We start from the raw sequence: 26,534 nt of genomic DNA, 5'->3' as shown, positions 1-26,534 counted from the left end.
TATCCAGATGGGGAAAATGGTTTGCTCTACAGATCTGGTATTAGCTATCCACTTGAGGGCAGTCTTAAGCTATCCAACAGCATCTCTCTAGCACACACCTTGGAAATTTACCTCTTCAAAAGAACACATTTAAATGTAAAGCAACAGTAACATGAGTCTATCGTTAAAAAAAAGTCACATTCTTCACGTTAGAAAAAACCTGAACATATACTTAAGGCAAGTATCTTGGAGGTAGAGGTTAACAACAGGAAAAACACAAAAAGAGAAATTTAACAGATCTGCTGGAACACTGGAAGAAGATAGCACAGTAGTTTTCAAAATGCTTCCAGACAGTTTTTAAACTTCATCACAGACTATTTTTTTACATGTTCTTCAAAGGTAAATTTAGAGAACACGACTGCTTAAAAATAGCTACAAAAATTTAAATGCTAGATTTACAACCAAGAGTCTGACCCAATTCCTGAAGTAAAAGGGATTATTACTAATGCCAAAAGGGGCCAGATCATGATCTGATTGTAGGTAAAAGGATGAATGCGAAGACTTACTAAAACATTTTGAACTTAAGACACATAACACAGATCACAAACTGAATGATTTTTTTTATGATTGAGACCTAAACCAAGAGCACAGAAGTTGGTTTAAAGGATGCTATGCAAGTTGGCTTTTATAATATGGCATGAGAGAAGACACCAGCTTCCTTGTCAGCTTTATTCAAATTCATTTCAACTTCTAGCACAGGGCACCACGCAGTGATAACATGTTGTGGAAACAGGGTGTGAAAAGGTTCTGTAAGAAGAAACTGCATTAATGCACTGCACACATTATGATATTCTAATTCTATAGTCCTTGGTTTCTAACACCTGTAAATTTTCTGTTGAATAAGTACATCATTCTAAAGAATCAAAAAGTGATTTTAAACTTACACGCCGCCAAGGACTTGAACTGAAGCTATGCGAGGATTGTATCCCAGGAACTGGAGATTTAAGATTTCTGTACTGAATTCGATTTTCTTTCCTTGGAAACCCACCTTTTCAAACAGAGCTATGCACGGCTCAGACAGCTCCTGCAAAAGGAAGATGAGCACTTTTATAGGATGTTAGAACTCCAGATGATGACTGTGAACATCATTACTCCACACAGCCCTTTTATTTCAGAGGTTTCTTCTTGATTAAGATCAAAGACCCTGAATAATGTTTTTGCTCTGAAACAGGTTACTAAAAGAAATAAAAAAAGTAATCAAAAGCCCTTATACAAAACACACAAGGGATCTTCTTGCATGGAACTTCCTTATCTTGAGGCACACACAAATGTCTCTGTGGTTGATTCTTGCAGAATATCTTAAGTATGTTTTCTAATATATTTTAATTAATGCCATATTCCTCTTCCATTGCACTAAACCCCACTCATGGTAAGAATTTTCATCTTCAGACCTGAACACACAGTAAGATAATATTGATTTCTACAGCTTCAAATGATGACAGCCTTGTCAGCACTGCTTATCACTTGCTGCTCTCATTTTTAACCCTTATAGTAGGTTATGGCAACATCAATCTCCGACTAGACAAAAGCATCAAGATTCATACTTCTGAGGTGAAATTAATGACTCAAGCAAAAACTGTAACATCTGAATCCTGCAAATTGCTGTGGGGAGATGATTCTTCTCCCTCTCTGTCAAAATGCTTCTGGTGTCAAAGGGATTCTGCCCACATGAAGCTCCCTGCATCACTGAATCCATTTTAAATGTCTTCTGGATAACGAACCTTGGACTCTTTCCCATGTGGCAAGGTATCTGCAGTGGACTGGAAATAACCTCTCACAATGAAGGCCTTCCCCTGGCAGCTGGGAGGTAAGGGTTTGAAATCCCTCAGGGCAAAGTCAATTAAGCCTGGGTGTCCTGGTGTTACAGTTTACGCTTATAAACAGAAGTGACCCTGCCACTCCCTTTCTCGCAAGTCTTCCAGCAACGACCACGTAAAACCAACGCCACAGCCAGAAAAGCTCCTTCCTGCTGGCATGCGTTCAGCATGCTTGAAACACATCAACTGGATCAGGAACGCCCGACATGACGCGAAGTCTCGACAGACTTCCATCTGGCCTCAGGCATGGAAACAGGCCCTCCAAGGCAGAGGTGGCTCTGTACATGCATGGCAGCGGATAGTCATGCTTCCATGTGACTTTGTTAGGCAAGACCTCATGTCTACCGATTTCTAGACAGTGCTTACATTCCTCTTTAATCTTCCTTGAGGTGTTTAAGGGCCTAGATGACAATGTTGCATGAGCATCACCATTATCTCCGCAGCAGTCCAGGTTACCGCACAGCAGCTGAGCTATGCTTCCTGATCGCACGCACGCTGCTAGGCTGCGGAAAATGCCAGGAGAGGCCTCTCAGCCTACTCCAAAATCAGAGTACGCTCATCCCCACCACGACAGGTTAACACCAGTTAGACTGCCATGCCAGGCAGTCTAACTCCCAGCACAGGTAAAGAGCCCAACAGGAACAGTCGCACCACGACGACGTCCTGGTGTCTCTGATCCCTCAGCCCTTTTACGGACCTGCACTCTGAGATACGCAACTGGTCAGGCAGCAGCCCTTGAGCCATAGGCAATGCTTCAGAAATAATCTACTTACAAAGAAAACACACAGACAGAAAAGGAAATCCTCCACTTTTCTGCCACACCTTCCACTCCAGGCATTTTTTAGATTCAGCAGCAACATTGTTATATAAAACGTTCCCCACAGAGAGAGAAGTGCAAGGTCAGCTCACGAGTTTTTTTTCAGTACTTCCCATGTACTGCACTGTACGAAGCTGGTGCTCCTGTATATCTACATTTAGTTGTTTCACAGAGTTGCTCATTAAAAAGAAGTATTTTCAGCATGACTGTTCAAGCATAAACCACATTCATAGTAGTTTTTATAGTATTGTGCTGGTTTTGGCTGGGATAGAGCTAATTTTCTTCATAGTAGCTAATACGGGGCTATGTTTTGGATTTGTGCTGGAAACAGTGTTGATAACACAGAGATGTTTTCATTACTGCTGAGCAGTGCTTACACAGAGTCAAGGCCTTTGCTGCTCCTCACCCCACCCCACCAGCGAGTAGGCTGGGGGTGCACAAGAAGCTGTGAGGGGACACAGCTGGGACAGCTGACCCCAACTGACCAAAGGGATATTCCATACCATATGACGTCATGCTCAGCACATAAAGCTGGGGGAAGAAGAAGGAAGGGGAGGACGTTTGGAGTGATGGCGTTTGTCTTCCCAAGTAACCATTACGCGTGATGGAGCCCTGCTTTCCTGGAGATGGCTGAACACCTGCCTGCCGATGGGAAGTAGTGAATGAATTCCTTGTTTTGCTTTGCTTGGGTGCACGGCTTTTGCTTTACCTATTAAACTGTCTTTATCTCAACCCATGAGTTTTCTCACTTTTACTCTTCCGATTCTCTCCCCCATCCCACCAGGGGGGAGTGAGCGAGCGGCTGGGTGGTGCTTAGTTGCCGGCTGGGGTTAAACCACGACAAGTATGTTCAAGAAAAAGAATATGTAGCAAATTCAAGAAGGAAAAATGCTATTTTCTATCTGCAGCACAGCCATGTGGAGCAGGCAAAGCAAGCACATTCAAGCAAAGACACAGTGGTATAAAAAACCAAAAACCTTGACCTTATGAACAAAAGCCCTTTTAACTTTCACTTCCAAGTTTATCAAATATCCCTTTCATTTCCTTTTTTTATGGTCCCTTAGAAATGGATCCCCGCAAAGGAGAGTTAAACTAGATGAGTATAGAAACACAACATATTAAAATGGCAAAGGTGGTTCTCGTATAGAAATGTCACAGGAAAATCATGAGAAAAGTTATGGGAAGGGCAGATGGTGGGGAGGAATTAAGATTGCCACTGCCAAAAAACAGTCCCAAAATAAATCTGACAGATGAAATCAGTATCTGAAATAACAAGGTTCAAACTTTTGTAAAATTATGAAAAATGGACAGTATAATATGATCATTTCCACCTAACTTCTTTTCTGGTTTGCTAATAAACCGCTGAGCAAAGCAACCCATTTTCCTCTTCTCTGCAGGTAGGAAGCCTTTGAACAAGGAGGCAGCAGCATGTGACTTACAGACAGATGCAGCTCCATGCTGCTGTCTGAAGTGTGATAAATTATAGGGCTAGAACAAGTTTCAGAAGTTAGTTATAAGAACTTTAAGAGGCACAGAACTGGCATTTGGCTGTTTTAACACAACAGTCTGTGTCACAAATAATAAACCTTCCAAAAGTAAGCTGATCCTTCCAGCTTGAAACAAGCATTTTAAACCTGAGAAGTGGATACTGACATGTACAAAAAAGCCTATTTTAATTCACTGTGATCAGCCACCAAGCTTGGCTAGAAACACTTCTGTTGTTTTTAATAAGATCTGTCTACTGGACAGCCAAAGAGTTCAGAAGGCAGACATACTTGCTGCAGATGTTTGTTTACACTGTACATCAAAATGCTCCAGAGACATGAAAGAGGATGACACATTTTAGTTCTCCTTCGTCAACTGCTACATCACTGACGGGTTACCAAAATTACAGTGGAGTGCAATAAAGTTACCAAATTCAAAGAAGAGAGTCAATAGTGTACTCCTCCTTTTTTAAAATGAGTACCATCTCTTCATATTGCTGTAAGTTCCTGGATTCTTGACCACATTTTGCTAGTAATTACTTTGATCTTAAAAGATACTTGCAGATTCCATAGGTGATCCATCATAAGGATTGGTTATAGGCTTGAGCAAACTCGTTCCTCGCCACTGATGAGTTACAAAATATGTAAATGTTGTTTAGTTTGTATCCACCACGCATAACAACACCACTGTCTGATTTTGCCAAATGGCATTGGGTGTTGCTTTACTTTATCTAGAAGGGTGCATTATTTCGTGATTAACTCAAATTGCATTTCCCTGATGATAGCAATAGTGTTTTATAATTACATGTATTTCATGCAAAGTTGCTTAGTTAAGTCTGCTTTTTTAATATGCATAGAAAACAAGTACAGATATTTCTTCACACTGTCCTACTGATATTTCTTAACTCACTCTTAAGTGGTCTCTCCTACTGGGAAATAAAGAATCTGACACATCCTTAACTCTTTTTTCAGAAGTCCTTTTATAAGCTGTTACTAAGAACAGTGATCCCAGGCAGCTGCTTCTGTGATGTCCTCTCCTTTGCAAAAACAGCACAGAGGTCAAAAAAACCTGACAGCAGCTAGGACATTTAACTATTACTGCACAGGGAAAAAAAAAACAAACCCAAACCTCCCTAGCATTTTTACTGTGGCAAAAAATGGGGAGGTCAGAGTCATCAGTGTACTTATCTTCACTTTACAATATTTCTAATAGCTTTACTTACAATATTTATAATCCGTAAAGATTTTAGAACTGCTTGGGGCGAACAACCCATAGCTGTCAGATCAGGATAGATTCCTTCTTCTAACACATACTGGTTACCGGAGAATTCTTCCTGGTCATACATTATGCAGCTGCAGGAAGAAGGAGAAGAAATTGCCTCTTAAAAATTCTGCGCAAGTAAAAAGATGCTAGTGTTTCTCAGTCTTTAGCAAGAGCTACTGACAGAAACATTACTTACAATGTTTTGTCCCGACAAGCTAAAGATTGATGTGTAAATTGCAAAGCATATGTGAAATCACTTCAGGTGCTAGAAAGCTGGTTGCTTTTTTAAAACTTTTACCATTTTAGTGATTTTGCAATATTCATTCAATATAACTTACCTGCCATCTAAAATTTTTGAAGACTTCAGGGCAAATGAATCAATACATCTTGTGTTTTTTTCAATTATTTGGCAGCTACCCTTGAATTCAGGCTCTGAAAATAACTGGACCTTTAAAAATTTATAAACATATTTAAAAACAATTCATTCTTCAATCTTCAGTAACATGTCTCTACTATTACTTCTATAATTAGATTAAAACATACTTAAAACACCCAGACTTCCTCAGTTACATATATTTTGTTACCTCTTCAGTGTTGCAATCCTTGTTCAAGACAGCAAGGTAATAATACCAAAAATTACTTCTAGCTGTAAATCACTCAGTAACATACAAAATAATTAAAACAACACTAACAAAGATAGCTCCTTGGACTATCTGCTGGACAAGATTTTTAAATTCCCACAGAATGGCCGGAATAGGCACATCTTTATTAAAGGGTCATAAATGGTTTTGGTTTAGATTATTAACCCATTTAATCTCCAAAATACATACTCTTCCCACTAAATGAAAACTATCTGTCTCTCAGAACATAAATGGTGCCTAACTCTTGGCAAAGTACTCAGACAGCATGGCAACAGGCACAGTATATATTCCCAGGGTAGATGGGCTTTATGTGCCTGTTCCAGCTATAGTTACAGTCATGTCAGTTCTTTCTCTGCTCGGAGGATAAGAGAGAATACGTCACCCAGAGTCTTTTGTCCTTGTTAAAAAGAAAAAAACTTCTAAGCAGCAAACCTGCTAATTTGGTTAGAGGATAATTAACCCTGATCACACAGAAGTCATTCACATTATCACATGCCTACCAGCTTTATTCACTCTTAACAGAGATACGAGTGTGGGCATGTACAGTGTTCTCCAAAGAGGAACATGCTGACAAGGGATGCAGTCTGTTGACTACAAGTCATTACTTCTTTGTTTCCTTGGGATAAGGTCTTAATAGGCACATAATATGTAGATGTAAATAATTTTTCATGCACATAGCTGAAAATAAGCAGCCTTGAGATTTTTATTCCCCGTAGTTTATACATTATCCCTATGCAGGAGATTCCAGTGAGGCATGTTACTAATCAACAAGGCAAAACGAGACAGCAAAGACTTTTCTCCCTAGTTTTTAGTTCCATGACATACTCACCATTTTGACTGAAATGAAAATAAAACTAACTTTGAACAGGGACAAACATGAAAAGGTTCAGAATTATGAAAGGATGAAAAAATCCACCCATTAGCCTCATGTCAAAACTACGTATTAGTACTTGCAGATAGGAGACAGTCCAACGTAAAAATATGTTAACTCACTGAACAGACAAGTTCTCCCTGCCATTTCCTTCTCTTCGTTATTGACAAAGATGGCATTAACTTTTAAGCACAACTCAGCAGTAAGTGAACGAGATTCCCTTAAAGTGTAACCACCATTAGCAGAACTGTTAACCAAAGAACTAGGTTCAAAAGGAATTAAGTCATAACTGTACCATGAACAACATCATCTAACTTGTAGAGCCCTCACCTCAGCAACAGAATCCAGGTACCTGCACCTCTGCATAGAGGTCTGTGGACTCCAGCTCCTCAGAACAATCACCGATAGGCCAAAAGAGCTCACGTGCTGAACCAAAACATTGTCTATGCCCTGAGAAAGTTCTGATGGCAGCTGTGTATTAAATCGCATCTTCCTTCGGCCTTAATGTGCCTTACTTAAGAGGTTTGGAAAGCAGCCTTCCTTCACCTGCAGTTCTCACTCTTTGTCTGACTAGTCAACCATCTATGCAAATACCTGTGTGTTACACTAGACAAAAAGCCATTTCTTTATTTATACCTGTTATAGACCCTACACAGTATGTTTCATGTACTTAGAGAAGTATCTTACCTTGACTTTACCCCTTTTGCTTCCAGCAATATCCTGCAAAAGTTTGGAGAGGAAAAAAAAGGAAATAAATATTTTAAACAGTGATAAAATAACAAACATACAAAAGTTTACTATTAATTATTGTTTAGAGAATGTAAATAAACTGAATTTGATAGCAAAAGTATAGCTCCAAATACTTCAGAGAAACTTGCAAAACAAGTATAAAATGAACTCCTTACCATAATGATGGGTTGAACTGAAGATATTTTGCAATTCTTTCCCCCCCATGCCTCAATGCTGGGATAGAGCCCTTTAGCCAGTATATACTGCTCCCCCGTAAACTCAGGATTCTCATAAGCCACCCACCTAAGACAGACAGAAGAAGAGGGTGATGGGTAGAAGTCACACTACTTTTCCAAAATACAGATGTGTATATTCATTACTGTCTTAATGTAAGAACAAATAAAAAATTTCTCCTCTCAACTGCCTATCTGTGATGCTATTAAAACCCTAAACAAACCCATGTATCTGATACTCCAAAACCCATGCAAATTACACTTCCATTCACCCTACTATGTCGATATGAATCGGAGTGAACTAGCTAAAGCAGACCACAAGTTCAAATACATCATCCGCTAGATATCCTAAAAGCTGTCTCCAGTAAGAATATTTCAAGATGTTTCAAAATTCTATTGTTTTATCTAGATCAAGTTCTTCTCTAGAAAAAGACAGATATCATAATACAATTTTTTGGGTAAAACTAACTTTCAGAGTCATCTGGGGAGTAAAGATAGGAATATTGATTTTTCATGTTGTCTGTACCTACAGTTCTGTTGTGTTTAAGCAAACACACACCCCAACAGAAAGCTGAGTTGCAACAACAGGCATATATGCTAATGAGAGCAGGCTGTTCCCTGCTAGGAATCACAGACATCAGCAGGAAGAACATCCTTGAAAGTTAAGCATCAAAACCATCACAAATTTGACCAGATTAATGTATTTAAATTCAAAGCCATTATTATAATTGCCAGTCAGATCTCATGCCTGACACAGGCCACAAACTCAGATTTCTGCATCAAGCCCATAACTTCTGTCTCAGTCAGAATATGCTTTTGAGGTACACACTTGAAGTATTAGAAAAGCAACCAAATCACTACATATATCTCTCCAACATTCAATTACCCCTGCAGCGCTTTACTTCTAGTCTGAAGTATCTGCTATCAGCTAGTTTTGCTATGCATAGTCTACTACATTTAATAAACCTTCTATTACGGCGTTCTTCTAACCCTGGCTCCGTACTGAAAGTCCAGATAAAGCACTCCTGCATCAGCACTACCTTTGGTTTTGTGATAACCTGCATAACTTGTGTTGCCTTTCACTGCTAGACTTCCCAAACTTTCCCATAATTACATTCTGGCTCTTTTTTAAACCCATCCCTTTTTTTTTGTTTGTTTGTTTTTTGAGTGCCAATATTAGAACTGGCCACAGTAACAGCTGAGTTTCATTCCTTATGCAGGGATCAGGACATCTTGCTGGTTCCTAGTTCTACAAGATAGTCTTCTACTCATAGCCAACCAGTTTAATTTTAGCCAATGCATTGCATAACGAGTGTATGCTAGGTTACGCCAAAACCCAATTTCAGTGCAGTCTTCTTACAGAGTTTCAACACTAACAAAAAATTTCACATCATAAAGCAGTAAAATGATATGGAACTCATGATTTGTAGTGGAGGCTAACTCTCACCATTTAAATTTACCATAAAATGATCTACGTGTGTCAAGCAACTGGATTCTATTAGCTGGAGTTTTATTCCAAGAACAGATGCCAGAGTCTCTGCAGATATAAGAAGTGGGATAACTTCAAACTGAAATAAAGCTGCATCAACACGTATGTGCTGAGAGTATGAATTTTGTATTATTTGTCCATGGCAAACACTCATATAGTGATTCACATTTATCACTATTCACATCTCCTGGTTTGCCTCAGATATAATCAATTATTCTAACTTGTTATGCACTAATTACTTAAGGCATATTTCAAGGCACATTTCAAAATCACCTCATAGTAATTCATCAAAGAGACATCGGTATGTACAATAAATAGAGCAGACAGTTCAAATGTCTCAAGTGTGTCCATACCTGTATGCCACATACAGCAAAAGCTGTGAAAATGAGGTTTCCTTCACCAATTTCTTCAGCAGACGTTCATTATATTTTTCAATGCACAAATGCCAGGGTACAACTACAATGCATGACAGTTTAACTTGATTGACACCTATGCAAACAAGCGTTTCTGACATTAAGTGAATAAAACATGCCAGATGCCTCCTAAGAATCTCTCGATAGCAGTTATTTTGTTTCCCCCATCTAAAAAGAAGCCTGAATACAGTAATCAACGTATCTCACTTGCACACGTTTATATTTAAATCCCATTGATTTCAACAAGTACCACTCTCCCATGCAAGTCAGCCCATGCAGTTAGTGAGTTTCTATAGTCAGGGCTTATTGGTGAGATACTTGTGCTTTTCCACTTCATTCAGAAGCCCGTACAAGCTGCTGAGAGTAGTAATAACAACATCAAGGACAGGCAGCTGAATTCAGTACCAGCTAAACCTGTCAGACCTCAAGACTATCCCTAGGAAGGAGCACTGCCTTAATCCAACTTCTGACTTAAAAGAAAGGCCTGGAGAACAAGACATCGCCTCCATATCTGAGCAAGAGAGTCACATCCCAGCTGCCAGGCACCACAAAAACTGAAGTATGCTCTGCAGCATGGCAACAACAACCCTGCCCCACAGGGAGCCAGTTCTCCTAACACAAGTTCTTGTAACCCCCAGCCCTACAAATTGCCTTAGTTAGGCTGAGCAACAGCCTCATCACAGGTTGCTGGCAGGGTGGTGCTGGACACCTTCACTCCCCTGCATCATCCTTGCCCCTGGAACCAGAGATGTCATTTATATATTATTAGTACTATTACACACACAGTATCTTTCCTCAAAGCCTTCTATATATGTCTAGGAAGCGCAGCTCCAAACAGGGTCTGGAAGAACAACCACGAAAAGAACCCAGACACAGATAACTTGCCAAAAATCAGCTTTGCCCATGGTTAGCCCAGGATTCATCTTACCTAACTTTATCTTTTAAAACATTGGCCATTTCTCATCACATAGGTTCTTTCTAACGTTAGCTGAGAGGGATAATCCCCCTTTTTGCATTGCTCAGACTCATTTTAGGATAGGACAGATTACCTAAGTCCTGGAAGGACCTTTTCTCTCAGCTACAGAAGAAATGGCAACACCTTCATTAAACTAAATGCCAGAGTTGCAAAAAGTAAGCTTTTAGGCACAGAAGCACTCCTTCAAATCTGAAATAGAATCCACAATTTTTAAAGCTTAAATACTACACGGAGATAATGGGTTTAAATTGGCCTATACGTTGCTAACCAGACAGACCACAAGGGGCCAGGAAGTTAACTGGCACTTGCAGATTTGTAGCATGATTAACAGAGGTGACGAGGTAATAAACCCCTGTTTATAGGAAAGCCAGAAAACAGGTTCTTTATCACACCCCTTCGTGCTTGTGATTCCTAGTATCCCAGGGACCTGCGAACTTTATTTTCGTGACTCCTTGAAAGGTTTTTTCGAACGTCAGTTCAGCTCAGTCCAGAGATGGAGGGAAGTGGAAGCTTCGTTTGAAATGTTCTCCCACGGGGTACCCAAGGGCTCTTGCCCTTTTCAGCTCCCAGTGGAGGTTTGTTCTTGTATCTCCTGCCTCTTTAGTTTCACCCATGTTACCTTCCTGAGTGCATCTAGAATAAATTTACTACATTCTGGCTCCTGTATATGAACTACTCATCACCTAATTACTTCCTTAATATCACTATCCATATGTACACTAGAAGCAGCCAAATCTGCACTGTGGACTAATTACTTGAAAATTAGGGGAAAACCAGGCTGATTACAGGACCACAGTAAAACAAACACCTATGTAAAAAAACAAATCTGGAAAAGTGCTTCCACCAAGCTGAAAAAAGATCAACTAGAAGACAGGGGCTTTTTCAGTATTTTTGGCAAAAGTTTGGCATGTTTACGGATAAAGAAAAGGCATATTTCAAACATGCAATTCCTGTGATTTTGATCACTATTAAATATAAGCTTGAAGAGTTTTTAAGCAGAGAGGAAATCAAAATTGTACAACAGTTGATTTTAGTACTTGCTTAAACTTGTAAAGGGCGTTACTTGTTGCTAGTAAATACTTCCATTTTCCGCCACTTAAAATCCTGCCAATTTGGAAGTAAAGATCAAACCCTACTTAAAAGAAAAAAGGCCTCTCCTATTTTCAGGCAGTCTGGATTGCTTTCTCCTGCCCCAATGGCAGAAGAATAAAATATCCTGGATTTTATGCTTGGCCAATCTCTGAAGAATGCTCAAGAACAAAACATTTTTATTTTTAAAGAAGTCAATCCTCATCACCTTAGGATATTTTTTTCGAGATGTCTTTACAATGGATTTAGCAAAGACGTTAAAAAATTGCTTGGAAACATTCTTCAGAAACACAACAGCTGAAGGTTTTAATGCAGCTAGTGCTCCATTACCCCAAGTGGAATATTTACTCCCCAAATGCACAGCTGGGCTGTCTTCAGCATACAGTTTAGAGATGCAGTTTAGCTTAGAACTTGTTCAGTAGTATCTGTGCACTGCAGTGTCAGGCTTTCTTTTCTTTGATATACCCTTTAAATTACACAGCAATCAAATTAATTATGTGGGAAATACAGATCATCTGTTAGCTGCTACTGCTATAACTGCTTACCCCAGATACCCGTAGTTAAAAAATTGCTATGAAAGGTTCAGGGCTTCTTATATTTTTTACTTTTTTTTTTTTTCCCCCCAAATGAAGTATTTTCAATACGATACCAGGAAGGTTACTTTGAAATATTATGACAAGCTTTTACTGAATCTGTCACAGTTCACTATGACATCATCTACATTACAGTCTAAACAGCTCAGGAAATTGCTCAATGGATTATTCATCGCTCTGTGACTGATTTCTTGGAAGGAAAGATATAAAAATTTTTATCTGAACAGTTACTTAACACTTAAAATAAAGCATTTTATTACCAAGCATGACTTAACGCGAATCATTCAACCTTTCTGACACATTAGCGTTTAGTAAGAACACCACCACAAAACCCCCAAACACTCACAACCTCTTTGGAAACAAAAGGGTCATACAAGACTGTTAAAGAGTTGAGTGCTAGTCACCTGTTATGAGCAATGCACCTAAATTTTTAAAAAGCTTACTCCCACAAATTAGATCTTTAAGAGACTACAAAGTGAGATTACAGGAGCAGCAGCAAAGTCTGTGGGACAAGAGTTTTGTTTGTAATGACTTCTAGCTGCCTAGAGTATTAGAGTCACTCTTAATTACTAGAATACTCAAACTCAAGTATGATTCCTATCTCAGCTGCAAGACATTTACTAAAACAACTACACAAAGGGCATGATAGGTAACCCACAATTTGTTTCCCAATCTTCAGAGGTGACTCTTTCCCATGAATCTCCCTTGCATATTACAGAAGACAAAAGAGCACAGTGGCTTCAAAGGTCACCAGGCAGAAAAAAACCTGCTGTCGCACCATATTCATATAAAAATGGAATGCAATGAGTTTGATTCTGCAATCTTCATCCACACAAAACTTGCAGAGATATCACACAGATAACACACAGAAAGATTTAGGGTGTGGCTGGGTAAGGCAGAGATTTCAGCAAGTCACCTGCATACCAGGCAGGGAGAGAGACTCTACATCTCATACTCCTCTGGTTATACTACTTTGAGTAATTTTGTGTATTTGGAGACATGATTGCTAATACTTGTTTGCATTTCCAAAATACTATGATGCAGTCTGCAAGGCTGGGAAACTCAATCTGCAATTGATGTACTGAACAAATCAAACAGCAAAGTCTATCAACTTATCAACTGCATGTGACAACACATGGGGCACAAAGAGTAATTGTTAATGGCCATGCCAGCGCAAAGTTTTGGGAACCACTGTGTTAAAAAAAAAACCCAATAAAAAACAACGCCACAGTACTAAAACACTATTAACCTATAGGATTCACTGCAAAAGCAATGCTACTTTTCAGAACAGTTAGTGTCTCCTTAATATCAGAATGTATTAGTGAGCACGGTAAGAGTTATCTCCATTTTACACACAACTGACAGAAAGAGCAAGGAATTTGCCTCTGGTCAAACACAAGAAGCCTGGAAATTAGTTTCAAAACTGGAAATTAGTTCCATAACGATTTTGCTGTTAAAACGCTTTTAAAAAAAAAAAAAATACAGCCACGACAACAAGCTATTTCTACCTCTCTGTTGAAATGTCATGTCATACTTCCATACTTTGTGTATCAGTCAGTCAACATTTCCTGGAACCATCTGATCTTATTGTGGGAAGAAAACCAATTTACTGTACATATTCACAAAAACTTTACTTTTCACATTCTGCAAAGGCAGAAAATTTTATCTGAAGACTCCACACAGACATTAGAAGTCAGAGTGCTGAAAAACATCTGCAAATAATACCAAATTCTAAAAAGAACAGCACATTTAAAATTGAACAGCGATTAAAAATATCACTTACACGCCACTTAGTACATTTATAGACTGTGTCCTCAGCCCATATCCAGTGTCTTTCAAATTGGAAATAATTCCTAACACATTAATATTGGAACCCTTTGATCCAAAGTCTTTTTCACTGTACATTATCATATGGGAGCTTGTGAAGTCCTGTTAAAACAAAGAAAAGCATCATAAGGAAAATGCAACATGATGTCTCAGTGCAGTCAGGAGATGCCTACTGCATGTTCTTGGAACTTACGCCAACAATCGGTCGCAGTGACTGCAACTCTTCATCATAGCCGCCCCAGTCTGTCCAATCCCGATACGCTCCTTCTTCCAGCAAGTACTGATGGCCTTCAAACCCAGGCTTCTCATAAGCGACCCAACTAAACAACAACAACAACACAGTCTGCGTGTGAAAATGGACAACTGCCACTCTGTCTTGTTATGGAGCAGATACAGATGTGTGAAATTCGTTCTTCTGCTGTGACTATTTGCAAATTTAACTCAGGCATATATCTAAACCCAAAAACTAGGAAAACAGAGAAAATAAACAGGTACTGAATTTGTCCACTGCAATTTCCAGCCTATGGAGTTACTACTTCAGCTAAAGGGGAAATATTGCTGGTGTTTTCCCACACTTACACTCCTCCCAGTACTTTCATGGATCCCACTGCTGTAAGTGGAAGTCTTGTCTTTTCTTCTGATTCCTTGTCATCAAGCATAAAGATCTCTGATTCTATTTCCACATGTCTCCCTTCAAAGAAAGGCTTCTCATAAATGATTACCTGTAGCGGAAATGAAGTAAAAGAAAAGTTGCAGAGAGCATGATAAATTCAGACAACAGTTAGTTTCTTTTGCATGGGCATATAGAGGGAGAAGGCAAGATTATGAAACTAATTAGTGGGATCCCTCTATTCTCTTCAAGAGGTCTTCCCCTTAGAGATGCAACATGAGGGCTTGAATGTTCATTACGCATCTGCATTATCCAGATAGCTGTTAATACTGTCATATATGTATGTGATGGATGCATAAATGTGACAAAAATTGCAGTTTCATGGTGTGGTCACATACAGCAGGACCAGCCAGTAAACCATCAGTAGTTGGTACAAGATCAAGATATATTTATCTACCCATGTGTAGTTCATGTGTTATAAAATACCTTTGGACAATCAAATAAATATTGACTTTTACCTTTGGCTCTCCACTGAATTCAACTTTGCGACCACCCTGTTTAAAAAAAAAAAAAAGACAGAATTAAGATGAAACCTTCTGTGAAGAACACAAGTAAAACTAAGAAGGCAGATTAAAGGCAAAAATGGATGCAATCAAATGTTGAAAGTTCAAGAATTTTATAGACTAAAAATTTTGGTTTTTAAAGAGTTACGTTTTTGTGAGTCCTGAAAAATCTAGCCACCTTAATACATTATTTATAGAATCATAGAATGGTTGGGGTTGGAAGGGACCTTTAAAGGTCATCTAATCCAACCCTCGTGCCATGGGCAGGGACATCTTCAACTAGATCAGGTTGCTCAGAGCCCCATCCAACCTGACCTTGAATGTTTCCAGGGATGGGGCATCTACCACCTCTCTGGGCAACCTGTTCCAGTGTTTCACCACCCTCATTGTAAAACATTTCTTCCTTATATATAGTCTAAATCTACCCTCTTTTAGTTTAAAACCATTCTCCCTTCTCCTATCGCAACAGGCCCTGCTAAAATGTTTGCCGCCATCTTTCTTATAAGCCCCCTTTAAGTACTGGAAGGCTTTATTTCTAACACATAAACATATGTCATGTAACTTGCAAGTAATAACAGTATTTTACCATTTTCAAGGGCCTCATGGACCTAATGTAGGCTTCCTTCTTCTCCCAGAATGCTAAATTGGGATATTCACCAGGCTCCAACATTAAAGGGACTCCCTGGAAACCAGGTTCTTCATAAATTAGCCATCTAAAGGTGGGGGAGTGGGGAGAGGAAAGCAAAAGATAAAAACCCCAGAACATCTCTGAACAGCAAAGAACAAGACATCATTGTACCCTTAATAAAACTTTGTTTCTTTACCATCAAAATTGCCAACTACAAGCTGGCATACTGGCAAACTCCTGTGCCTGTGCAGGAACCACCAACAATGCACGTGTTTTGTTTGAACAGAGTAAAAAAAAAAATCAGTACAATGAACAGACAGTTAAGAATTTGACTCTATCTTATCTGAGGGCAACCCAAGTTTTAGACTGAAGTTTCAAGACTTAAGGTTACTCTGTATTATTTTTAGAATAGTTTTAAAACATGCAAAACCAATTTTCAAGAAGTTGAAAGATCTCTACTAACCTAGACTTGGATTTGTTGCAAAATCTGTTCAATAGAGAATTCTAAACTTGTGTTATTTACTAATACGTAAAAAAACCTGACAACTCCTTAGAAGTCTACCTCCTCATGGTTTGTATCTGCTAATAAATCTGCTCTGAAAGACGTAACTTTCAAAATTCCTGACTGGGACAGCAACAGTAGTTTTTCAAAGCTTTTTTGAGAAAATCTTAGCCAGTAATCGCTTACTGGAAACACAGAAACATACTGCTGATCTCTGCATAAGGATGGCAATGTGTTTCTTCCAGTTAAATTTACCTATCTCTCAGAAGTGTAGCATGGCGCAGTATAAAACACATACTAAACAGGAACACTTTATGCAGCCAAGCCTTTAATCATGTAAGGATCATAATATATAAATCTGGTGATATCAGAAAGATGTTAAAATAATCCATCACTTAATCCATCATGCTTAAAAGGCAGATTCCAAGCTGATGTAAACTGGCACAAGTTGATATAATTTCACTGCAGACATACGGTTCCAAGAAACAAACAAGGAGCTTTAGTTTTATTGTTATCTATAGCTGAATGCTTGATATATTGTGTGTCCTGTAGTTGCATCGCTCAGTAAGCCCTCAACTCCACTGCAAGAACTTAAACACATGGAAGACCAGGGAGTGAGTACAATCAGAAGATAAAGGTGCATTGACTCATTTTTGTTGGCAGCTTTTAGTAAACAACAATTAAGCACGAACACTGGGAAACCTTAAGAAAATACAACCACACCCACATGGTAAGGTGACTCAGAATCAGAGCCTCCCTCAACTGCCAATACAGTGAACCATGTCATGCCTGTAAACTAAAGGAAAGAAAAAACCCTGCATCATGCAAAAAAGCAGCAACAACTTACTGAATTTCTCATGCAAGCAACTGGCAGAAGCAACTTCTTTCTACACTGGACTAATGAACTGACATCTGAGAAGGACAGTTGAAAAATAATCTATTTGGCTTCCTGGTGCAAATATTAGTCTGCCTTCCCTGAAGGGATCCAAATGCAACACAAAGAAATTAAGACTGTAAGAGCTTACACAGATTTAGCGCAAAGAACGCTGTCACACTGATGCAAAATAAGGACCAGTCTGAAGTCTGAGATGTGCACAGGCTCTGCTTCCTTTCCAAAAATTTTGTAATTTCACTTTTCACAGAATGCTTTTAAGTGAGGGACAGAAATAAAGCGGAGACGTAGATGAAGTCAATTAATAATCAACCTCCAAATAACATATCTGATTTCATTACTCTTGGGAGACATGTAATTTGGATTAAGCTTGCAGTTCAACAGAAATAACCTCCTGTCAGAGAACCAACTACTTGGACATCTTAAAATTTCCCTATATACCCGGAGTGCTTAATTTTTTCCCGAAATCAAGGTGTAAAGATTTAATCAGATAAAATACCCTTTACCTAACAACTAAAATGCCCCATTCATCAAGTGGCATATTTGAATACATCTTCGCAGTGGCATGTAACACTTGTCTTTAGTTGGGCAGTTTTTGATAGTTAAATAGACCATTTGCAGCAGGCAACTGCTATCAGTGCCCAAACACAACTCGGCCAAGAGGTAACAACCAAGGTCTGTACACCCTGTAAAATGTTCTGCAGAACCCAACATCATTGAAAGTGGTTCCACTCTCTCACTTTTTCTGAAAGCAGCCTCCCTCTTCTGCATACTTTTCCCAGTACCACTGTGAAGCATATTTTCAGTACCAATTTACAAGTTTGTTTATTAAGTTATCAAAACTACCATTGGTACAGTGTCTGGACTGTTCCTTAAGAGGTCTCCTTTCCCATAAAGGCTTGCTTAGTTCATGACCTACATTACATTCCTAACTCAGATGGCTAGATATTTTCAGGTGATATATGTCCTAAACACCGCCATAAAAACACTGATTAAAATACACTGTGAAATACAAAAATGCTTTCCAGAGTCCACACTAAGTCTTATTTTGTAACACAAGGGCTTCAAAATTTTCTTCTTTTAGTACAATGACTTCAAGTTTAGAGAAAAGAAGTAGGAAATGTGGTCTTATCACAACAGTTCACCCCCCCAACTCTCACTTACGATAAGTTTGCCTGAATGAGAAAGAGCAGGAGAGGCGAACTCATTTGTTTGCTACAAATACACAAGAGTTACTCTGTCTTTACTACATGCAAGCAGAAAAAAAAGTGGCTCTAACAAAACGTTTTACGAGGTCAGCCTCTCCAAGAATGAAGCATTACAATGATGTACTAGTATTACTGTCAACAAATACTACCAAAATATAGGACTAGAATAAATATAGCCTGTTTGCATGTCTGATAGGTGTAACCAATGGTTCAAAACAAATTCCTTTCATAGCAGTACACGTTCATACAGAACTACGCACTTACATGCCCCAGTGTACTTTGATAGAACAAGTCTTTTGAGTGGTGCCGAACACCCCTGTTTCTTCAGTGTCGTCAAAAAAGGAAGTCACGATTCCTAACCCTTCAGGTTCTGTATACAAATCAATTCGGCAAACCCTGTAATCCTGAAAAATGAAGATTGCCATAATCACTTAATCTGTGCTGAGAGTTCTGTAATTAATGTGGATAACTAAAGCAATTTTGAAACACCTGTTTATTTTAAATTGTCTCCCCCCTTGTCAATTACTACTGCTATTAGATGCCTATAATAAAAGTGTTACTAGGCCAGTTTGCCTGTCTCTGTTTGGACCAAGACAGTCAGTCAATCTCTAATCAGCATATACATTGTTTACTTTCTGCCATCTAGGCAGGAATGCATCTTCTTTCATCAGTTAACATGTCCTCTAGCAAATAAATCCTAAGATAACACCAAGCAAGCCGTTCTTGAAAAGAACTGCAATTTAAACAAGAATTGTAGTTACAAGCAATATATATTCCTCCCTTTTCCTTTCGTAGTCAAATAACTTCATAGCTCATGCTTGTTTTGGCAACCTGCAAAGGTAACTACTAAAAGTGCATGTAGGAAGGCTGTTTCACGTGTGAAACTCCCTGATAAGTTTGCACATACAGGGCTATTTTTTGAGTATCAAACAAGGTTTGGTGTTTGACACTAGAGTTTGTGCTGAGTGTAAATTTGGTTTATATTTAAAAAAACAACAAAAAAACACCCACATCTTTTGAAAATATGAGGCTGTGGATTTACTGATGGTTTTCTGGGACGTTTTTCCTGAGAGATTGACCAGGCTAAAAAACATATGCTGTACATAGCATTTCCGAGGCTATTCTAATAAAAACCACTGAGTTTTCTTCCTGCTCTATCCTTCCAGTGGATGTTACCATAATCCCCATTGTGCAAAAGCCCCCACATTTATTTTGTGATTAAACAAGAAATTCAACATGGAAGACACTTTCATGCATTTACAACTCACATTACACTTGTGTCCCAATACACCAATCACACTTTGTATCAGTATAAAACATCACCAAACATTAAGTTCTATACAAAATTTTCTTTGCTTATACTACTTGCCTTAACAACATGTCTTATTGAGCCAATCACTGCAGGCTTTAGAGATTTGCATTCATTTTGCTCTTCAGAAGCACCTGCACCCCAAATATCTGGGAGTTCCAGCTCTCCTTCTTCCAGGGGAATAGAGGGACCTTCAAAATCTGGTTTCTCATAGAGTATCCAGCTTAAAATAAAAAAATCTTGTTTTTAATGGTGCTTTGCAAAAATCATACTCCCATTTAACAAATCCTTTCACAAGAAGTATTATTTCCAGACCCTTCCCGCCACCCCAATACAGCTTATTCGCCCAACACTGCTGATGCAAGCCATTTCTGGTCTCTGTGATACTTTAAAAGCAATGATAAAAACAAAGATGCCTACTGCTGACTTTGTAATTTCATCAAAAGCTCCTCCACCTTTTTAAATTGATGATTTGGGGCAGCAAGACTACTGTCTATGAATACCAGACTTTTGCATGAGATACTAATCAGAACCAATTTGTAGGTCAGAAGATGTTGACACTGCAGACTGCTGCATCATGTATAAACAGACAAGCTACTTGGATCCTGTGAACAGCAGCCTGGAGTTCCACAGGGGCTGGGATAGATGTGCAAAAGATGATAAGACTGCTCAGAAGACAAGCACAACTTTATTTTTAACGGCGGGTTTGAATATATAATTAGATAAAAACTATATCCATCTGCAAATACAAAACCCTCCCCTGGAGCTCTCAGTTGAAGGAGGGAAAAAAAAAAACAGTCCCCTAGTCCATGCTGTAGAAGACGACCTGGTTCACACAGATCAACAGATTTTCATTCCAGTTTTCTGAAGCTGAAAAGCAATCGGTGTGCTTCCCAGTACCTTGTACTGCAGCTAGCCCTCGTTTCTGCAGCTTGCTATCAGATCATTACTTTTGAGAACCTACTATTTGACTGTATTACACAGCCTGGCCACAACTTAACTTGCCATGCTATCCACACTAATAATGGCTGTTCTGTTAATGCTACAAAGAATGTAGGAGATGAACTCGTTTTGAATTACTCTTAGGCAATCTAGCTTTTAGAGAAAAATTCTTTCTGGACTTATCAGAGAGTGTCAATTATCTCTACAGCACCACCTTATACCTTTGGACATGGAATTAATCTTCTGCATCCAAATCCATGTCAGACCTGGCTTTAAAATCCTTTGCTAGCCTTTTAGCCCAATCCAAATACTATGCAAGAACCCATAAAGGGGAGAGGAGTCACAGGGACAGAATCTGTCATTTCATCCTATGCCTATGCCTGGTGAAATGTTGCACCCCTCCGGATGGTAACACTCACTCAATTTGTCAGGAAAGTAAGTTTCCCGGCCCAGAATTTCCTATTGCTGAGGTAAAATGCCACATTTCTTGCTCATAGGCGTCTACGTTATATTGCCATTTGCAAGGCAGACTTACTGTGAATTACATACTGATTCTGTTTCAAAAGATTTTTGGATAGACCAATGATAAAGAGTGAAAATTAATCTCTTACCATCCTCTGATGACTTTAACTAAAATTCTTGGTGACAGAACCCAAGAACTGCAATCCAGAACATCATGGAAAACTTCAATACCATTTTTTTGATAGTCTGATTCACAGTATATCACCAGCTGTGTTAAAAAACAACAACAACAACAACAACATATAATTCTATCTTGCTATGCTTTAAATATAGAGAGGAACAGTAAAGAAAACAAAATTGATCTTACCTTGCCAGGTCTGGGATTGATTTTACTTTGCCCATTTCTTGAAAGTGCCTAATAGACAGTGGGGAGAGAAAAGTCACAAAAAAAACCAAACCAAAAACATATTTCATAAAGATGCTCAGCTATAAATAAGAGCTAGTAAAACAAAATAAAAATTAGTCTGAATAGTAAGAAGCTGACAACACTTCAACTACACCTACTTACTGCTTCAATCCCTTCTCCCTCCTGAAGAGCAGTATCTTGCCACAAATGTACAAATTTACACGCTTTTTTTTTTTTACACTCTGAATTATCATCTCACTGAAGCCAACTAACCTCAGACTTGAAATGCTTTATAATCCTTCTGATCAGCTTCCTATATATTCCAGGAGTTTCATACCAAGAGACTGCTTAAAAAACTGGCATTAATAAAGTACATGCTCTACAATGATGAAGATATTAATGGAAGTTTAAATGTCTGGTAACCATAAAGCATGAAATAGTTTTGAAGGAATATATGAAAAGACTAAGAAGGCGGGATGGCATATACATGTATGAGCTAATTAGCAAAATCAATTTTGTGCTGAATACCGTGTAACAAGATAGGTTTCTTCAAAAAGCGTGAGACACTGTGCAATAAGCAATACAGTAAAAATGCCAAGAACAAATAAAACACATTGAGGTATACAAAATCTAAACCAGTGTTGAAGTCAGTGGTAAATTATGAGATATAGAATACACAGGAAAGTTGTGGTTGCATCACATCATCTTAAAAAAATAAAGCAAGCGTTGCAATTATCCATTTGGTTTCCTAGCAAGGACAGGAGTGCTCCTTCCAGGACAGGGTCCCGCTCTTCTAGGAACTATTTGTACAACAAAAAAACCCAAATGGATCCTGCCCCTAAATAGATTGCAGCCTAAGGTAACCAGCAACACATGCAAGGAATTAATGCGAACGTATTAGTCAGCATGCAGGGCAGGCAGTGGTCTCAGGACAGGGTTCCTAACCACCATCAGATTTTTGTAGGCATCATCAAGACACGTTGAAGCATGACTGGTTTTTTAGCCTGTGCTTCAATTCCAGTTAGAACTTGCTCTGTGTTTTAAGGAATGCCAAAGTCATTGTTCTGGGCTGCCCTTACTCTTTCCCTTCACATTACCCATTAGCCATTGCATCATCATTTTCTGAGTGGAAGATGCACAGTATGATGCACACATCATACAAACATTCTTGGTTCCTGTCTAACTTGAGCACAACACTTCAGAGCCAGCAACGGTGCTGCAGAAGTCCTGGAACCCTACGGAGCCTAACGGGCTTCTCTCAAGAGCAGTCTTACGTGTGTACATACCCCCTTGCCGTATCAGGCTTCCACACTCTACTGAAAAACTGAAACTCATTCAGGGACAACAGTTTAAGTAGCAAAAAAAAATCAGTACTAGTCGTTTAGCTTTAAACTCAGGTTTTGAAATCCAAGCAGGACCATCCAGAGTAAGAAAGCCTCTTTAACTGGCAGCATAAGTGTGCACCATTGCAAATAACCCCTCTAATTTTCATCCCCTCACTAATTAAAAAACTTCCCATGAGAGAAAAATCTACATCCTCAAAATTGCAAGGTAGCATGGATGAGGGATGAAAAATCTACCCTCAAAATTGCAAGGTAGCACCTTCTGCAAGGTGAAGAAGAAAGGAGTTATTTCTACTATCCCCCACCCCTTTTAGTAGAACTGTAACAGCAGCTTTAGAAAAGTATTTCTCAAACTTCTTATATGCTGCTTCAATTCCACAGATCACATTAACGCGGCTATTAAACTCTGAAGAACATATTTCTTCCCACAGTTCTTAGACCTCTGGATCATAGTTTTCCTCTCGGGTAATAGTAAGGGCCCACATCAACAGAAACAGCAGATACTATAGGACATTGGTTCATCATTTTGAAAACAAAAATTACAAAGTTCTCCCACATTAGGGTAAAGTTGCCTCAAAAGGAAAACGCAGGTCTGCCTTCGCTCATGATGAATAGATGCTCATAATCAGACGAAGGCACAGTCCTCCACTGTATCAGCACTTTCAATAATCACTACTATTCTCTTCTTAAAGTGTTGTTGAAGAATATATATTTTCTATCCAATGCATGGGAACACTGGGAACAAAAATAGAGGGCTGGAAAAAAGCTTGCCCTGTTACTTATTTAACAGTGCAAGGCTGAATGTCTTGCTGGAAGAGGAGGGAGATTACTGTCAGCAGAAGAAGCAGGCACAAATTTTCTGAAGTTCACAGAAAGCATTCTACTAATTTACAATAAAAAAATAAAGTTAGCATGAAATTTGTTTCAAAATAATACAAAATCAAGTATGAAGACATATTCAAACATACACTTCCAATTCATATTTGTGAAGAGTCTCAAAATAAGGGCACCATGAAGAAACATAATCATGTTAATAGATGCCATCTCATTTTCACGTGTAGCCAACATCAAATGAAACTGGTACCATACCTACATTCACCTCTGTGTATTTGTAATTTATGTATTCTAAGAGGGGAAACAAAACAAAACAATGTATACACATCATCTGTAGAAAATATAAAAGTTGGGTAACTTTCCAGGCAGATTTTAAACACCACAATACTTACATCCACATCTAATAAACCAGTGGGGACACTTGATTCATATCTGCTTGTCCCTAACCAGCTGGAAAAACTTTTTTCAGGGTTCCCATAGTTGGGCATTTGTAAACTTAGTTCTTTTTTTGCACTATCTGCTTGCATGTACTTCTCCACAAAACTTGGAAACTTCATATCTGAAAGAGACTGAATTGCAAAATCAGAATTAACAGTCATTCAGCAGGTAAACAAAATTTTACATGGTTGCATTTCACAAATGACCTTTATTACCTCAGATTTTTGAGGAATGCCAAATGGCCCAGAAGCATCCTGTTGTAAAGGAGGCATCCCTGAGGAGTCAGTTGTAAAAGCTGTTGCAGTGTTATTTACTGAGGTGACAGAAGGATTAAAAAACTTTTCTTTAGATGTAGAAGACAGCAAGCTTGAGAAGAGGGAGCTTTTTTCAAGCCGGGATCTCTTAATTTCACCATCTGTACCATCAATATTCTCTTTTCCATTTATTTCCTGAATAAAGGCAGGTTCCTCTCTATTACATGATTGCAGGGCTTTGAATATGATACTTTGCTCTGTCGAAGCACGCTTGGGCCTGACTCTGGCTATCGTTTCCAGGCTTTGCATTTTAATTTGTTGGGCTGGTAACAGATCCTGCGTTTTTTCCCTCCTCAGTCCCAAACCAAAAGTAAATACACTAGGATCAAATACTTTCTCTAAGTTGTCTTCATGAATGGGAGGCATTGCAAAATGGGGTGCTGGGGACTTGGGAAGCTTTGACCTCTTCTTTTTCTGGGGTAAACAAACCGAGCTGTCCAAGTTTTTTATTGTTTCAGCAAACTTCTTCATGTCAGATGGGGAATCAAAAATGCTATCATCTTCAGCAGATCCATTACAGGTTTTGCCTGGGCTCTTTTGTGTATTGAGGTTGTGGTCTGATATCAATATACTGTCCTGATTGCTGTCATCATACCGCAGTGCTGCAAAGCTCAAATCTCCTGGCTTTGCCTTTTTATCTCCATTTTCCATCTGCTTAAATTCTGATCTAGAAACCTGATGAGATGGTAAAGGATATTTATCATCATTGCAAGGTGATAAAACCTCTGTGTTTGGCAGCATCTTTTCTTCATTTCTGTGGAATTCTGAGCTTGTGTTATTTCTTTGGTAGGAAGTATCTTGAGTATTTCCACTTCTACTGGGCGAGTGCAAAGACAGTTTAAAAGGTGAACTTTCTTTCTTAGCTGTCGTTAATTCTGGATCGGGTTGCTTCAGAGAGACACTACTAGCATCAATTTTGCTGCTTTGGTTAAAAAGGGATATTGCAGCTTTTACTTTAAGTTCTGTTGTCTTCCCAGTATCCTCATAAGAGGCAGAGCCTTCTTCATTTTTGCCTTTTAATTCCGCAGTGCTTTCTTTCTCTGGTGTGCCATTCTCAAATAACTTCTGGCGACTGCTTTGCTTATTTAACGTTTTATCAGGCTGTTCACTTTCCTTAGGTTGTTTTCCAAATTTCAGCTTTGCTCTGCCAACAAACGTGCTTGGTACAGTACTATTTTTTGAAGCAGGGATGTCAGTGGTCCTCTGGCTCTGGTTAGCGCATTTATTTTCAAACAAGGAAATTTTGTTGGCAATGTTGCTGTTAGTTTTATTAACTGGTTTTTCAAGAGTATCCTGCTCACTTTCTAAACTGTCTTGATTCATAGGTGCTTTAAAATTCAGCTCTACATTCTTCGGTTTGGCTGGACTACAGGAGGCAAAGCGATACAGTTACATCTTTGATTAATCTTGAAAAGACTTGTAACAATTTTCAAAACAATAAAATGTAGCATTATAATGAAATTTTCCATAGTCATATTCAGTTTAAATTTTGGTATCTCGAAAGGAATTAATAATAAAGGAGTAACTATATGCATGACAAAAAAAAAAAGGGACACTAAATAAGGAGAATACATTTCAAACATGTACATAGTTCTTTAATGCTCAGTAAAACAAAAAACACAGCAGCCTACAGCATCTGCAATTGAGGCAGAGAACTTAACTACTTATGACTGACAGACATTAAAATTTAATAGTGAATAGACAGAATAAATTATATGCATGCAATTCCCTACAGAGTTTAGGAAACAAAACCCAATTCATTAAGGTGATAATGAGTTGGTTAACATTTGAATATACCTCT

At 38.7% G+C, this 26,534-nt stretch overlaps 1 protein-coding gene across 1 annotated transcript in view; it reads right to left on the bottom strand.

Annotated features, from left to right (window-relative positions):
- Positions 1-26,534, bottom strand: part of CRYBG1 (crystallin beta-gamma domain containing 1) — a 42,091-nt gene that overhangs the window by 8,832 nt on the left and 6,725 nt on the right. Inside the window, exons 2-17 of the mRNA XM_075145598.1 lie at positions 24,635-26,099; positions 24,374-24,550; positions 21,766-21,813; positions 21,548-21,666; positions 20,055-20,217; positions 18,950-19,089; positions 16,042-16,168; positions 15,411-15,446; positions 14,862-15,004; positions 14,476-14,602; positions 14,239-14,384; positions 7,839-7,965; positions 7,621-7,653; positions 5,760-5,869; positions 5,381-5,510; positions 924-1,063 (exon numbers count right to left, since the gene is read on the bottom strand). Coding sequence (XP_075001699.1) covers positions 924-1,063; positions 5,381-5,510; positions 5,760-5,869; positions 7,621-7,653; positions 7,839-7,965; positions 14,239-14,384; positions 14,476-14,602; positions 14,862-15,004; positions 15,411-15,446; positions 16,042-16,168; positions 18,950-19,089; positions 20,055-20,217; positions 21,548-21,666; positions 21,766-21,813; positions 24,374-24,550; positions 24,635-26,099 — 3,231 coding nt within the window. The remainder of the gene's footprint in view (positions 1-923; positions 1,064-5,380; positions 5,511-5,759; positions 5,870-7,620; positions 7,654-7,838; positions 7,966-14,238; positions 14,385-14,475; positions 14,603-14,861; positions 15,005-15,410; positions 15,447-16,041; positions 16,169-18,949; positions 19,090-20,054; positions 20,218-21,547; positions 21,667-21,765; positions 21,814-24,373; positions 24,551-24,634; positions 26,100-26,534) is intronic.

This window comes from Calonectris borealis, chromosome 3 (assembly GCF_964195595.1).
Source record: "Calonectris borealis chromosome 3, bCalBor7.hap1.2, whole genome shotgun sequence".
Lineage (NCBI taxonomy): Eukaryota > Metazoa > Chordata > Aves > Procellariiformes > Procellariidae > Calonectris > Calonectris borealis.
Note: the sequence above shows the minus strand (reverse complement) of the source record. Positions and strands in the feature narration are given on the sequence as shown.